Raw genomic sequence first — 16,524 nt, forward strand, 5'->3', positions numbered from 1 at the left:
ACCCTTTCCTAGTTCTTGTCCCGAAGCATTTAAATTATCAAGGAGTGGGTAGCACCACGGGATACTTTTTGACCCCTGCCATTTCTATAGTAATATATTAATCCTGTTATCTCCCTAAAAACTGTCACTTCTTCCCCTCTCTTGCTCAAAATTGTATACCATTGTTAAAAAGAATTCTTACAAAACGGCTTCTATACAGTTCTACAAACTTGTGCATGTTACATACCTAGGTTTGCTCTTCAACAAAGGACACCAAACAAATCTGATAATAGAAGTACATTTAAAGGTTTATGTTTCTTTAATTGGGTGCTCTATCTGATTATTGGTAAACTGGTTTACAGAGGGCAAAGTATTGTTAGGTATTAATGAAATAGACGTGACACTTTGTAATGCATCAAGGTTTAGCAGAAGCCGTACATCACCTTAGCCTGTGAAAGCAGCTGACTGCTGATGCTCACTATGTCTTCTGAAGTGCCTACACGACTCATACTGGTTACTGAGGAAGCGCGCGGCACATCCGGCTTAGACGGTGCTTCTTCATATGGCATTATATTGTCATATAGCAAATCTAAGTGCTGATCTGTAAAATAACAGAACATAGATAGATACATAGATAGATACATAGATAGATACATAGATAGATAGATAAATACATTCACACACACAAACCTCAGTGTAAAAGATCTGCATACAAAATTAACATTTTAAAAATCAATTTAGCACCATTGTTTTATCAGTACAGTTGAAAAGGATTTGAAAATCAGGAACAATTCAAAAATACACCCTTTGATAAGTTCCTGGTCACATTTGCTGTGTCCAATTAGAAACAGATGTCAATAAGCTTGTTCTTTGATTTCAGCAATCGCATGTTGCAGTTAGTTAACTACGATGGACAGAGGCGTAACTAGAAACCACAGGGCCCAGGTGCAAGAATCTAAGAAGGGCGCCTCACCCCCCCCCCCCAAAAAAAAAAAAGAAGTGAATTTGATACATCTTTTTTTTTTATTTTATTTTTTACATTTAACACAGAAAAAAAATGTGAATCAGATTACGTCTACAAAAGAAGGTACCCTGTGCCCACAGTCTGTGAAATGGCCTGACCCCCATTACTGTATATAGTGACACTGTTTAACCCACCAGTACTGTATATAGTGGTACTGTATAGACTGACGCTATTGCGACCTCTGCACCCCCTGTAGTTTCGTCCCTGACGATGGAGACAGCCTCTGAAGGGGTATTTTACAGCAAAATAAACAGTGACATATTATTTACCATATTTAAAAATGTTATGTAAGATTTAGGATTGCAGTTTGAGTTTGATATTTTATTAAATAGGAACTAATTAAAAAGCATGATAGCGATAGACCCTGCAAAACACATAATGCAACATACACATTTTAAACTGAAGTAACTTCAGGGCACGTCTTTAGCAGTGAAAATCTCAGCTAATCCCTTCCCCCGAACTCTAACCCAGGAGTGATTGATATACTCTATATTAAGTATTACCTTTAGACAGTTCTCCTTTTCTGTATAGTCTTTCCTAGAAATAAAATGACAGTGACATGAAATTTTTTTTTATGAAACACATAATAAAGAAGGGGATTCACTTAAAGGGACAGTAAACACCTTGCAATTACAAGAGCTTTCTGTGTTCTTGCTATAGAAAACATTATCAGCCACGTCAAAACAATTTGTTTACTATTTTTCAATAGCCAAACTCCACTCACCACTTGCCCTATTTAGTGGATCAAATACAGACTTGAGTCTACAGACAACAAGACTAGTCACAGTCATAATGTTAGTATAAAGTACATTATTTTGCAAGTATGGAAATATATGTAGCATGGTTAGCCTTGATAAGTCAGCAGGTGCATTTCCAGCTCTGAGAATTAGAAAGTCTATCATTTTCAGAGCTAAATTACATGAAAAGGGGGAAAATAAATAATGAAAGTACTGTCAATTGCAAAGTTGCTATACTATGCAAATGTAAACATTGTATATTAACATCTCAAGGTGTTTACTGTCCCTGTAAAATGTCTAATGTAAGAGTATATTAGTACTTTGAATTACTATTTAAATGAATTCAATCATATATGCTACAATATAAAGGTCATTATGCCTAATCTATGGACATTTTGTTTTTTAGATCAATTTTCTTTTCGTAATTTAGGATTATGCAGTTTTAATCATGAAGTCTTATACGACTTGCGCATTTACTTCTATTATCTAATATGATATGTTCTCTTGGTACCATTGTTAGCTCAGGATCAGCAATGCATTACTGGGAGCCAGCTGCCGAATGGTGGCTGCACAATTATGCCTCCTGTATTGGCTCACCTTATGTGTTCAGCTAGCTCCCAGTAGGGCACTGTGGGTTCCAAGCAGAACCTCTACTGTGTGTTAGCAGCCCTTTAATTTATGTCACGCTAAAAACATCTTGGTTACCTTTATTTTAGCCATGTTGTGTTCTGTTGCAGTCAGTATTGAGTCCAGCTGTGTGTCCCAGCTCATGGCTGTGCCGACTGTCACACAGGATAGACTGTGGGACACACAGATACACAATGATTTCACTTGACAAGATCAAGTAATAATAACAGTGCCTAGCAGTTTATTATTATATAGTTACAACACTATTATATATATATATATATATACAGATACACAATGATTTCACTTGACAAGATCAAGTAATAATAACAGTGCCTAGCAGTTTATTATATAGTTACAACACTATTATATATATATATATATATACAGATACACAATGATTTCACTTGACAAGATCAAGTAATAATAACAGTGCCTAGCAGTTTTTTATTATATAGTTACAACACTATTATATACATACACAGTATATACACACACTCAATAATATAAAATGTTTTTACCCTAAATGTCCACAGTAACTAAAGGACAATATAAACACCTAATAGTTGGAAATAGAGGGGAGATTTCAGAGGTTCTATAAGGCAGGGGATGACAAATATTTAGGCGCCAGATAGTGGTATTTGTATGTAGATATATGGAAAATAACCCTAAAAATTAGGGGCCAGGGGTAAAATTCTAGGAGCAGGTGGCTCTGGCTTCACTGTTGTATCCTACTACACCTTCATGACTGCAGCATCACTGACCACAATCTGTACCGTCTGAGATCTCAGCTATGACAATATCTCACTGCAGGAATGTTACTTCTCTATGATCTTAAGGGACATAAACTTTCATGAGTCAGATAGAGAATGCAATATTGAGAGACTTTTAATTTTACTTCTGTTATCAAATTTAGGTTACTTTGTTCTCTTGTATACCTTGTTGAAAAGCATACCTAGGTAGGCTCAGGAGCAGCAATGCACTACTGGGAGCTAACTGGTGATAGGTAGCTGCACACACACAAATGCCTCTAGTTCAGATGTGTTCACCTTGCTCCTAGTAGTGCATTGCTGCTCCTGAACTGACTTTAACTATGTGTTTAATATCTTTGCTGGGGTTACACACACAGTTACATGCAAGTTACTGTACAATAATAAAATATTAGAGCATTTACTTGTATATGTATTTAATGTCAGGTTTGCAATGCAAGAGTATTACTGATAGGGCTAGGGTTAACCCCATCACATCACAACTGGGGCCACAACAACAAAGTGACTGGGATATTATGGTAGGAAGAAGTTCCCAAAGACAACCTGAGATGCTGTGATCGCCACAGGATTGCTGCACTCTTACAGCTTTTCCAGGGCTGATTAATTATAGAAGTAGCGCACAAAATCCCATTTATACAAACCCAGGCACCACTGTAAACATTCCCCGTTCTATTTAATAAATCTGTAATCCCGTGTAACGCTGCACTGAATTATCAGTCAGACGATCTTTATTTCCCCGGCACCACCAGCAGATTATAGATCATACAGACAGCACTCACACAGCTACTTACCTGTTCCCCTATGCTTTCAAACTGTCTCCCAGATACAGCAGTTTACAATAGGTAAACGGTTTTTTAAGTTGCCTTTCGGGAGTTGTAGTTTTCATGTAACAATGTACAATAGAAATTTGAGGCATGTAAAATACAACTCCCTGCGTACTTGGGGCAGCGCTGTAGCAAGAATAATGTGTCGTGCTGGGAATTGTAGTTAAAATGAATTCCAATTACATAAAATTAAAGACCTCTAAACTACAATTACCGACGTGCTTTGCGATGCGCTTCAGTGTTTAACCTACGTCCACATAAAAAAAAGACATTCTAAACTACATTTCCCGTGAGACAGCGCGCTCGCCAGGTTGAGGAGGTCATGGGGAACCTGGCAGAGGTTGTAGAGTTGCGGGAGCAGTTGGCAGGGGCACTGATGCCCTATGGTTTTGAGGTGTATCCTTTCCAGGTACTGGTTGGAGGGTGCTCTGCTTGCAGCTCAGTGTGTGATGGTGTATGTGCAGCACGTGTTTATACTGGCAGAGTCAGCACAGACTCTCACTACTGATGAAAGGGTTAATTTCCTTGGGTGCCAGTGGGTGATGTAAGCATTGCATAGTGTGTGTGTGGTGAGAGGGGTCTGAGACCCACAGGTGACTATCACTATCAGACATCCCAACTCTCCCTGAAGTTCAGGGAGTCTCCCTGATTGTAATAGCGGCTCCCAGATGCTAGCAAATGGAATGCAATTTCCCTGAAACTCCAAGTACCATGAGACAATGTGGCCCAAATCCGGTGTTCTGGTAAGAGGGCAAACATTTGAAAAGAGTGAACCATGTCACTTTCTGTGATGTTACATCAGCTGTTTTACACATTTGGCCCTAATGCGCATGCGTGCCAGTGTCATCCCATGCCTGGCCGCATACGTCACTGGTAAACTATTTAGACCTATGAAATTCAGAAACCCTATCTATAGCGCATGCATGGGATTTTGTATCACAAATGGGGGGTTTATAGAAAGCTGTTGATTCGTCTCCTCGGCAATATTCGGAACTCCGCCCCCCCCCCCCCACTGCAACTACTCCCATTAAGCTGAGTCTCCGTGCGTGAATGACAAACAGCCACTCGGCTATCGCCACTGCTGCTTCTGCTGTTCCAATGCAGCTTTTCACAGGCTCCCTTCAATGTCATTGTTTAAACATTTGTTGCAGCACTAAGCATTGGATCAGCAGAAGCAGCAGTGGCAATAGCCGAGTGGCTGTTTGTCATACATGCACGGAGACTCAGCTTAATGGGAGTAGTTGCAGTGGGGGGGGGGGGGGGGCGGAGTTCCGAATATTGCCGAGGAGACGAATAAACAGCTTTCCATAAACCCCCCATTTGTGATACAAAATCCCACGCATGTGCTGTAGAAAGGGTTTCTGAATTTCACAGGTCTAAATAGTTTACCAGTGACGTATATGATGACGCTGGCACGCATGCACATTAGGGCCAAATGTGTAAAACAGCTGATGTAATGTCACAGGAAGTGACATGGTTCACTCTTTTCAAAAGTTCGGCCTCTTACCAGAACACCGGAAAAGTGTTTCTTTAAGGAATGCCTTTAGTTGCTGGGACTTTATAGAACCCTCAAAGCATGCATCAGTAACCAAAAAGCCCCCACTGAAATAAAACATGCTACCTTATTTACTGCATGTAATTAAACTTAGTATTGTAAAATATTTACGCATTCAACAAGCGTACGATCACTGGAAAATAGGTTTGTTGTATGTGGTTGTGTAATAAAGCTCTTTTTTTAATGTTACTTTAGTGGGAAGCTACTTTAATGATAAGTCTCTATCTTATTTAGGGTTTTAGGGTTTTTTAGGGGAGATACCTTCAGTACACAGGGAGGTGATAGGGTCGTCAGTACACAGGTAATTGTGAGGTGATGGGGTCCTCCCTTCAGTATACAGGGCCGCGGGACGTACCTTCAGTATACAGGGCCGCGGGACTTACCTTCAGTATACAGGGACGCGGGACGTACCTTCAGTATATAGGGCCGCAGAAGATACCTTCAGTATACAGGGCCGCGGGACGTACCTTCAGTATACAGGGCCTTTTCAGTACTCAGGGATGCGGGATGTAACTTCAATATACAGGGCCGCAGAAGATACCTTCAGTATACAGGGACGCGAGACGTACCTTCAGTACACAGGGCCGCAGAATATACCTTCAGTACACAGGGACGCGGGACTTACCTTCAGTATACAGGGCCGCAGAAGATACCTTCAGTACACAGGGACGTACCTTCAGTACACAGGGACGTACCTTCAGTACACAGGGATGCGGGACGTACCTTCAGTACACAGGGCTGCAGAAGATACCTTCAGTACACAGGGATGCGGGACGTACCTTCAGTATACAGGGACGCAGAAGAAACCTTCAGTACACAGGGATGCGGGGCGTACCTTCAGTATACAGGGCCGCAGAAGATACCTTCAGTACACAGGGACGCGGGACGTATCTTCAGTATACAGGGCCGCAGAAGATACCTTCAGTACACAGGGATGCGGGACGTACCTTCAGTATACAGGGCCGCAGAAGATACCTTCAGTACACAGGGGCGCGGGGCGTACCTTCAGTATACAGGGCCGCAGAAGATACCTTCAGTACACAGGGACGCGGGACGTACCTTCAGTATACAGGGACGCGGGACGTACCTTCAGTATACAGGGCCGGAGAAGATACCTTCAGTATACAAGGCCGCAGAAGATACCTTCAGTACACAGGGATGCGGGACGTACCTTCAGTATACAGGGAAGTGAGAGGTGATGGAGGTACCATTAGTACAGATGTATGTGTGAGATTATGGGACTTTACTTTCAGTGTGGCAGTTTTGTGAGACCGTATGCCAACAGCATTCTTGCAATGCTCATAATAATTGTCTTCTCAGGTTGGATGGTACAATGCAGTGCTGGAGCCAGCCTTCCACCTCCCTTACCCAGATGATACATTGGCGTTTGTCGTACTGAGCACACCTTCAATGTTCGAAAAAGCATTTAAACCATTTCTTGCTGAGCACACACTGCAGAAACTCCGAGATCCTATTGATCAGTGCATCTCATACCATTTGTCACTAGCAAAGGAGGTGAGTATTGTTCCAGCAAATACATAACACTTCATAATTGCACATCAGTACCACCATATGTTGTGACCAATACTAACTAGGCTTTGGCAAAGGAAGCAGATTTTGAGGGTAGTTCTTTGGCACAATACATTCCCACTGGCTGTGATCGAAAAATGTTTTTAGTGTCAATGGCAGTGTCAAGGAACACTAAACCCAAATTTTTAAGCAACTTTCTAATTTACTCCTATTATCAATTTTTCTTTGTTCTCTTGCTATCTTTATTTGCTAAGGTGTACTGCTAACCAATTTTTGGTTGAGTACACTGGACAGCACTTGTTTATTGGTGGGTGAATTTATCAACCAATCAACAAGAACAACCCAGGTTGTTCACCAAAAATGGGCCGGCATCTACAATTACATTCTTGCTTGTCAAATAAAGATACCAAGAGAATTAAGAAAATTTGATTATAGGAGTAAATTAGAAAGTTGCTTAAAATTACATGCTCTATCTGAATAATGAAAGAAAAAATGAAAAGAAAAAATTTGGGTTCAGTGTCCCATTAATTCTCTTGCTATCATTTGTTGAAAATAATACCTAGGTAGGCTCAACAGTAATAAAGCCCTACTGGGTGTTAGCTGCTGATTGGTGGTTGCACATGCATGCCTTTTTGTTATTGGCTAACCTGATATACTCAGCTAGTTCACAGTAGTGCATTGCTGCTCCTTCAACAAAAGATATCAAGAGAACAAAGCAAATTTGATAATAGAAAGTTGTTTAAAATTGTATGCTCTATCAATTGGGTTTCATGTCCCTTTAAATACACTACAGGTTAAGACCATTACATACAGAAGAAAAAACAAACCTTTAAGATCAATACGTTTTTAACTTTCATCTGATTATTTGTTACTGTCCTCTCTGTGTCTTATGGTGCAGATAAAGGGAGCGGTTTTATCTCTGATTAGCTTATATTTTGGGATTCATCAGTGAGTTTAAAGGGATTTGAAACAGTTTTTTTTCTTTCATTACTCAGAGCATGCAATTTTAAACAACTTTCTAATTTACTTCTCTTATCATTTTTGTTCTCTCGATATCTTTTGTTGAAAAACGGTAGCTTAGGATCCAGCCCATTTCTGGAGCACTATATGGCAGCAGTTTTTTTTCTAGATATCTCTTCAACAAAGAACATCATTAGAACTAAGCAAATTTGACAATGGAAGTAAATTGGAAACGTTTTTAAAATGGGTTTCATATCCCTTTAACGGGAAGAAATTAGTTTTTTCAGATAGGATTTATGAGTGTTTGTCTAATAAAACATTGATCTTCCATTCTCATGGTCTTGATAGATGCAGTTATCAGAACATTGGGGAATATTCCAATCTTTAAAAAAACAAAACAAAAGTTTGTCAATTGATTTATCTTCAAAAATATTGTGTCCATTTTTATAAGTAGCAGAGAAAAAAAAAGAATAAAATATTTCTATAATACAATGAAAATAAATTTTTGTTTGCAACATTTTCCCTCCTCAGCATTTTCCTTCTCATAAAGTAGACGTCATCTATGATTACGAATTACATCCCAACCGGCGTCCTAAAGCTCTGATGCAAACAGCGGCGCATGTGTCTGGAGCCGCCTATTATTATCAACGCAAGGACGTATCCCAGGATCCTTGGGGTGAAAAGGTAAGCACTGATGAAGGCGCTTACAGCCTAACTTTGTATTTATTAAAAATAATAATTCTAGTATTAAACAGAAGTTTTGTGTACACGTTGCGCCTTCTCAATGCTCCCTAAAGAGTCCAAAAAGCAAATAGCTGGTTTTCTCACTTTGCAGCATTTTGAAAACCTAAGTTTACAGATTTTCCTTTATGAGCTGTAGTGGGATAAAGCATTTATTTTTTTTTATACAAAAATGAAAGGTGTTCAATATCTCATTGAAAAAAATAACGCCATTTAAACGTATCTGCTCATTAAAGGGACAGTCAACACCAGAATTTTTGTTGTTTAAAAGATAGATAATCCCTTTATTACCCATTCCCCAGTTTTGCATAACCAACACAGTTATATTAATACACTTTTTACCTCTGTGATTACCTTGTATCTAAGCCTCTGCAGACTGCCCCCTTATTTCAGTTCTTTTGACAGACCTGCATTTTAACCAATCAGTGCTCACTCCTAGGTCACTTCACATGCATGAGCTCAGTGTTATCTATATGAAACACATGAACTAATGCCCTCTAGTGGTCAAAATGCATTCAGATTAGAGGCAGTCTTTAAGGTTTAAGAAATTGGCATATAAACCTCCTAGGTTTAGCTTTCAACTAAGAATACCAAGAGAACAAAGCAAAATTGGTGATAAAAGTAAATTGGGAAGTTGTTTAAAATTACATGCCCTATTTAAATCATGAAAGTTTTTTTTGGACTTGACTGTCCCTTTAATGCTTTTTACAGCAGACTGACAAGCAGCACTGTAGGTTCAGCCACTGATAATGTAGTGGTGATTATTGGGCACCTCGTACTTTCTTCTAGGAAGTAAAAGTGATGGAAACTAAACAGTGACAGATACAGAGAACGTTGTCTTATCTCAGTCAAACAAACCTACAGAGATGTAAACATGAGGGATTTTATGGTTTAAGCTCAAAGATCATTAGAAAACTGTTAACACTGAGCACTGTCAGGTTTGTTTAAATGACCCCGATGTGTCCCAGGCTTCTCTTTTGCTGATTACACAAGTGATAATCTGGTGAGAGCTAAATAAATGGTTAGTATGATACATCAGGCTCAACATGTATCTTTATTCTTGCTAAAGATCTATTCCAACATGAAGAATAGATATGCTTATAAAAACAATCTGATCTTCACGAGCCAGAAGCATTGTTCATGCCAACAATAGCGCGGGTCATGTCGCAAGCGGCGGGACTGCACTATTGTACCCTCCCTCTACCCTTCTGGTCACCGAAAATAGCGCTATCATTAATGCAATCCCCGTTAAAAGGCCAGCGGTCGTTAAGAGGTTAATATTATTTGCATGGGAAAAAAGGTTATGCTAAAGCTGTTTATTTTGATTTGAAAGTGTAAAGGAAGAACATATCTGTGTACAAATGGACCTTAAAGGGACAGTAAACACCAATTTTAATTTAACTGTATGTAACAGACATTCTCTCCCCCCCCCCCCATATGAAAAGACAAATTACACAAACAATTTGTGGGCTTCATTCTACATCTGATACGTTGGGGCTTGGTTAGGAGTCTGAATATCATCACAATGTTATTAAAAAAAATAAGCAAAACTGTACATTGTTACAAAAACAATCCCAGATGGGCTACATAAATAGATCATCTACAAAACATTTCTGCAAAGACAAATCTAGTGTACTGTGTCCCTTTTTATGTTCTGAGTGTGCACTGGCTGATAAGCAGATCTCCCGCTGCTTTATTAGTGATCAGCAACCGGTCTCACGTATAAAACCAAAAGCATATTTTTTGTCTCCGAACATGAACATCTGTATAAAAATATAAAAAAACGAGCTTGAAATACACTTTTTAAAGTGCCGTAAAGCATGTTGAGATCTGTGCATATCCTAAAAGAGCTAATTAAGTAAACCTAGTTTGCATAAAAAAATGTTTAATAATTGCTGCCAAGTATTTTAAAATAAATTTAAAAAATAAGCAAAATTAGTAACATAGCCATGCTGTCTGGATTAGTGTGATCCACCCCCCCCCCCATCAGAAACACAGGCGTATTTCAGCTTCTAGGCATGCTCCAGCAGATGAGTGTGTACTTCTGCATTCTGCCAAATCAAAGATGGATATAGATACAGCCATAGAAGGAATTGTGTGGGGGGGAGTTAGAGCTTTACAATTCAAAAACTTAAAAGAAAGGGTTAATGGTGAGGCACTGCAGTATAAATTTGCAGGTAAAGTAATTAAAGTTCATATTATTATATTTTGTCTCTATCCCAAATTGTTTTATGTCCCTTTAAATGTAACAAAAAAACATTATTTTTCTGTCACAGTAAACAACAAGCTTATTCTGTTCTGCAGAATCTTTTGTTTCAGCGAGAGGAGGAGGTCAATCTGAATAAAAAAACAACAGCTCTAATAGGTGTTTCAGTAGGAATATTTTCAGTTAATTATCATTAATGCTTGAGCAGGCAACTAAACTTATTTGTAAATCCTTTTGTTGCAGAGCATACCTAGATAGGCTCAGGAGTGTACACATGTCTTGTGAACTATATGGAAGCAGTGTGGATAACATTTTATATATCACAATTCAGTGTTATCACACATCATACACTTGCTGATTTAGTTATTGGAGTCTGACGGAAATCTTTGTGAAAGAGCTAATAAGTCCTCTTCCACTCCTCCATGACAACATCATGGAGCTGGTGGATGTTAGAGACCTTGCGCTCCCCCACCTTCCGATTGAGGATGCCCCACAGATGCTCAATAAGGTTTAGGTCTGGAGACATGTTTGGCCAGTCCATCACCTTTACCCTCAGCTTCTTTAGCAAGGCAGTGGTCGTCATGGAGGTGTGCTTGGGGTCGTTATGTTGGAATACTGCCCTGGGGCCATGTCTCTGAAGGTAGGGGATCATGCTCTGCTTCAATATGTCACAGTACATGTTGACATTCATGGTTTCCTCAATGAACTGTAGTTCCTCAGTGCCAACAGCACTCATGCAGACCCAGACCATGACACTCCAACCACCATGCTTGACTGTAGGCAAGACACACTTGTCTTTGTACTCCTCACCTGGTTGCCACCCCACACGCTTGAAACCATCTAAATCAAATAAGTTTATCTTGGTCTCATCGAACCACAGGACATGGTTCCAGTAATCTATGTCCTTAGTCTGCTTGTCTTCAGCAAACTGTTTGCGGGCTCTCTTGTGCATCATCTTTAGAAGAGGCTTCCTTCTGGGACGACAGCCATGCAGACCAATTTGATGCAGTGTGTGGCATATGGTCTGAGCACTGATAGGCTGACCCCCCACCCCTTCAACCTCTGCAGCAATGCTTGCAGCACTCATACGTCTATTTCCCAAAGACAACCTCTGGGTATGACGCTGAGCTTGTGCACTCAACCTCTTTGGTCAACCATGGCGAGGCCTGTTCTGAGTGGGGCCTGTCCTGTGAAACCGCTGTACGGTCTTGTCCACCATGCTGCAGCTCAGTTTCAGGGTCTTGGCAATCTTCTTATAGCCTAGGCCATCTTTATGTAGAGCCACAATTCTTCTTTTCAGATCCTCAGAGTTCTTTGCCATGAGCTGCCATGTTGAACTTCCAGTGACCAGTATGAGAGAGTGTGAGAGCGATAACACCAAATTTTAGAACACACCTACTCCCCATTCACACCTGAGATCTTGTAACACTAACGAGTTACATGACACCTGGGAGGGAAAATGGCTAATTGGGCCCAATTTGGATATTTCCACTTAGGGGTGAACTTTTGTTGCCAACGGTTTAGACATTAATGGCTGTGTGTTGAGTTATTTTGAGAGGACAGCAAATGTACACTGTTATACAGGCTGTACACTCACTACTTTACATTGTAGCAAAGTGTCATTTCTTCAGTGTTGTCACATGAAAAGACATAATAAAATATTTACAAAAATGCGAGGGGTGTACTTTTGTGAGATACTCTGTGTGTATATTATTGTTATTGTGAAACTGCAAAATTGTGTAGTGCTGGATACAAAGATAGGGGGTATAAAATGACAAAGATTTGTGGTAAGATACAGACACATAACAAACTGTCTAGTCTACAGGGTGCAGAGACATGAGGTTTGGGGTTGTTTGTCACATAGATTGCAGTTGCAGCAGCGAGTCAGGCAGTTCAAGACTTCACATTTAGTTAAATTCACGCAAACTACAACTGAAATAGCAACTCATTGTGATATTCTCTCATATCATCACCAAGGGCAGTGGTCTGTTTCAGTCCCTCTAATGCTTCCATTGGATCTTTTCTCACTGCACCTTAGAAAGCCAACATGTGTCTGAGGCTGGATGTACTTCTCATTCAGAGGAAATTACTAGGCGGGACTTACCTTTTGTATTTACACAGACTGATAGTAAATCTGATTTGCACCTGCATATGACACAAGTGACCTCAAATACTGCATATTGTATCATCTCACAAGTCAAAGATACAAAGTATTCAGCTTCAGCCTTGACTGTTTATCTCGTACACACTTTTCCTTCCTCTGTCAACTCATTACTGTCTTAGAACAGATCAGTTTCACTATAAGGACACTAGAGGGAGACAAACTCAATAAAAACAGTTTTTTGTAAAAATATTTGTTTTACGTTTGTGATGATTATGGTCTTTGAACTGCTTGGTTGTGGAAAGTTGAGACTAAGGGGTAGATTTATCAAAGCCATTCTCCTATAATTGCGTCCAAAATAGCGCATACAAAATGATCGTTATATTCAGCAAAGCACTCTGCACCTATAATTGCGCAAATCTAAAAGAAACTTCTTCACACTCTGATTGCATTCGCCTAGGCGCACGGGCGCGCTCCCAAGTGCAACAATATACATTAGTAATAGTCGTAATTTAACAGCCCAACCTACAAATACGCCCAGTTTCTTATTCATCATTGCTATGCGCCGATAGGGAACTGAACTTTCGGCTTTAATTGCGTTTTGTATATTTCGCCATACAGACTGAGGCGAACACCATTATAATACATGCTTTTACATCTTGTGATGCAGTACTTTCTTCTTTTAACTAATTTTTCAAAGGCTCAGCGCCAATAAGAGACTGTTATTGCCAAAAATTTGCGCTTCCACAGGCGCACATGGGTACCAACTGTTTATATATATTTTTATGATCTTAAATTATCAACATATGGCAAAAACAGCAAAGAAACATTATATAATATAAATATAAGCTAAATTTTTACCTAAAAAAACGCTTTTTTAATAATCAAAACATGGCGGCGTAAATATTTATAGGGATGTACTGTGATAAATAGGGAGTAAATGCTGTTTCCGACAGGCGAAATGTATCATTATTACGCCCCAGCTCGCCTGTGCAAAGTTACGCCTATTTTTTTAATGAATTCAGGCGCACATGTGCGCTTCTCCAGAGGCGAGCTGGGGCGCAGTTACGGGCAAAGAACATACAAAGTTCGCCTAGCCTTTGATAAAGCTAGCCCTTAGTGAAAGTGCCCCCTCTAAGGGCAAGATTTTGCATTGCTATTCTCCTATATTTGCTCCTAAAAATGTGCATGAGAAATAATTCCCCAATTTATCATTCAAAAATGTGGCTACATTTGGGCAAATTCAACTGTAAAATTCTTCAGTGCAAAAATATTTAACATAGTGCAAACATAGTATCTTATGGGGTACAAAATAATATATGAAAGAAGAACTAAAATAGAAGCAGAAAAACAATGAAAACTTTGTTGAAGAGGGGCGTTAACAAAGCTATTAGGGGACTGTATAAATATTTCTATTGGTTTATAAATGGCTTACATGGAGAGTAGTTGCTTATTTTCAATGATAAATAAGGTGCAGATACTAATCCGACTAGAGAAATGTATCATTACATCTCGGCTCTCCTATAGAGAAGCGAAAAAGAAAAACAATATTTTTTTGATAAATGTGAGAGAATAGATTCACTTCTCTAAAGGAGAGTTGAGGAGAACCCATAGGAGAATTACACAGATAATTCTCCTTGTGCTTAATAAATCTGGCCCTTACAGGCTAGGTGCTCCAATAAACAGTCTGTGCAGTGTTGCAAAATGAGATCTCTCCCTGTGCACAGTGTATTACTAGTTTAATCGCATACCGTGAGGACAATTTGTAAAGTTTTTAAAATAAAGTGCTTCTTACAAAAACAGTCACCAAATCAGTGATCACAACACAAATGGAGTCCTCACCGACGTGCTACAAGCTGCCGTAAGCTGTGTAGGTACTAAGGCACCTCACACAATGCTGTCCCCGACACAGTGAGAGCTTTTACTAGGGGCATTGTTGATACTTCCTGTGTTTTACAAAATTTTAAATACTTTGATTTATAACTAAAATGTACTTGTGTCTTAATGGTGGACTTTGTAGAAAAGTCTGAATAACATCTAAAGTATTAGAATACAACCTTCTATCCAGTTAAAGGTCACATGATAAAGTTATTTAGTTTCCCACAATAAAATAACAGCCCTGTATTCTGAGCATAATCCTGTGTAAAGCTTTTTCATATATTTTTTTTCCCCATTTCAGAAGATGTTTGGTGTCTGCGTGCACGCGAGGTTTGGAGGATGGTTTGCTATCCGTGCTGTTACGTTATTTGCCGATGTGCAGGCTCCTGGCCTTCAGCAAACACCCCCCATGGACTGTATTCAATCCCAGGAGGATAGGATGCAACTCCTGGAGCTCTTCAACTTCCACTGGCGAGACGGGAGGTACCGCGATGTTCTGCAAGCCCAAGAAAGATATTCTGCAGAACAGACTCTTTACTTTGCAACTCCACCTGGGGAGAGACTGAAGCTTCTGGAGATGTGGGGCCAACTTCATCTCAGTCCGTCTGGCTGATGTTGGACAGACTTGGCTTTCTTAACAATAGGAAAGTGACATACGCAGTACGCCCTAATCAAGGGCATTTTCTGCTTCTTCCTATTGGTTACTTTTTTATTTTAACCCCATATTCTCTCTTTAGGTGCTTGAAATAGGATCCTTATGTAAAAAAATAAATTAATCACTTTTGGACATAGGAGACGATTTATAAAGCTCTGTATGAAGCTTGATGCCCCTGTTTCTGCGTGAGCCTTCAGGATTACCGGAAACAGAAGTTATGAAGCAGCGGTCTAAAGACCACATAACTCGTCCGCCTGCTCTGAGGCTGCAGAGAGAAATCAACCCGCTCGGATACGATCGGGTTGATTGACACCCACTGCTAGTGGCCGATTTTCCGCAAATCTGCAGGGGGCGGCATTGCACCAGCAGTTCACAAGAACTGCTGGTGCAATGATAAATGCCAACAGCGTATGCTGTCAGCATTTATCGATGTGCAGCAGAGTAAGATGAGTGGATCTGAGAAAAACCGATAAATGTCCCTAATCGCTGATGTTAGAATAGAGCAGCAGGTCCTAAAAGTTCTTTTAAACACTTTATTTTAGTTGGGTGATGGGAAATATTAATATTTTTGGCATATTTACTACTTTATTTTTATTTTATTTATTTTTTTTAAATCATTTTAAAAATTTTATTGTTTAAAATCACTGTATCTTTTATGAATGAAGTGGATAACTCCACATATGGCCTTAATATTTTATCCAAGAAGATTAAGACATTCGTGGTGACTGAGCCATTACTAGAAACAATGCTGTTCCCCTGTTTGTTCACAATAAATTCCTGTTTTGCTGCCACATTTTGGATTTTTTGGATTTCATAAACAAAGCCAGTAATCTCATACACATAAATACATACACATAAATACATACACATAAATACATACACATAAATACATACACATAAATACATACACATAAATACATACACATAAATAAACCTA

At 39.5% G+C, this 16,524-nt stretch overlaps 2 protein-coding genes across 2 annotated transcripts in view; one reads left to right on the top strand and one right to left on the bottom strand.

Moving 5' to 3' along the window:
• The window catches only part of LOC128640786 (myosin-4), a 42,747-nt gene extending 38,704 nt beyond the window's left edge, over positions 1–4,043 (bottom strand). The window contains exons 1-4 of the mRNA XM_053693207.1: positions 3,929–4,043; positions 2,446–2,539; positions 1,507–1,540; positions 423–580 (exon numbers count right to left, since the gene is read on the bottom strand). Coding sequence (XP_053549182.1) covers positions 423–580; positions 1,507–1,540; positions 2,446–2,511 — 258 coding nt within the window. The 5' untranslated portion in view covers positions 2,512–2,539; positions 3,929–4,043. The remainder of the gene's footprint in view (positions 1–422; positions 581–1,506; positions 1,541–2,445; positions 2,540–3,928) is intronic.
• Positions 4,044–4,256: 213 nt separating this feature from the next.
• MMACHC (metabolism of cobalamin associated C) lies at positions 4,257–16,378 on the top strand. The gene is made up of 4 exons (XM_053693576.1): positions 4,257–4,370; positions 6,837–7,031; positions 8,538–8,690; positions 15,234–16,378. The coding sequence occupies exons 1-4, from the start codon at positions 4,284–4,286 to the stop codon at positions 15,543–15,545; spliced, it is 747 nt and encodes a 248-aa protein (XP_053549551.1). The 5' UTR covers positions 4,257–4,283; the 3' UTR covers positions 15,546–16,378.
• The last annotated feature ends 146 nt before the right edge of the window (positions 16,379–16,524 follow it).

Source organism: Bombina bombina, chromosome 10 (genome assembly GCF_027579735.1).
Source record: "Bombina bombina isolate aBomBom1 chromosome 10, aBomBom1.pri, whole genome shotgun sequence".
NCBI lineage: Eukaryota > Metazoa > Chordata > Amphibia > Anura > Bombinatoridae > Bombina > Bombina bombina.

Bases quoted from the DNA above. Each gene is read 5' to 3' on its own strand.
- MMACHC (XM_053693576.1), top strand. From the start codon at position 4,284: ATGGGGAACCTGGCAGAGGTTGTAGAGTTGCGGGAGCAGTTGGCAGGG. The intron at 7,032-8,537 runs GTGAGTATTGTT...TTCCCTCCTCAG, and splicing joins ATTTGTCACTAGCAAAGGAG to CATTTTCCTTCTCATAAAGT. The intron at 8,691-15,233 runs GTAAGCACTGAT...TCCCCATTTCAG, and splicing joins AGGATCCTTGGGGTGAAAAG to AAGATGTTTGGTGTCTGCGT.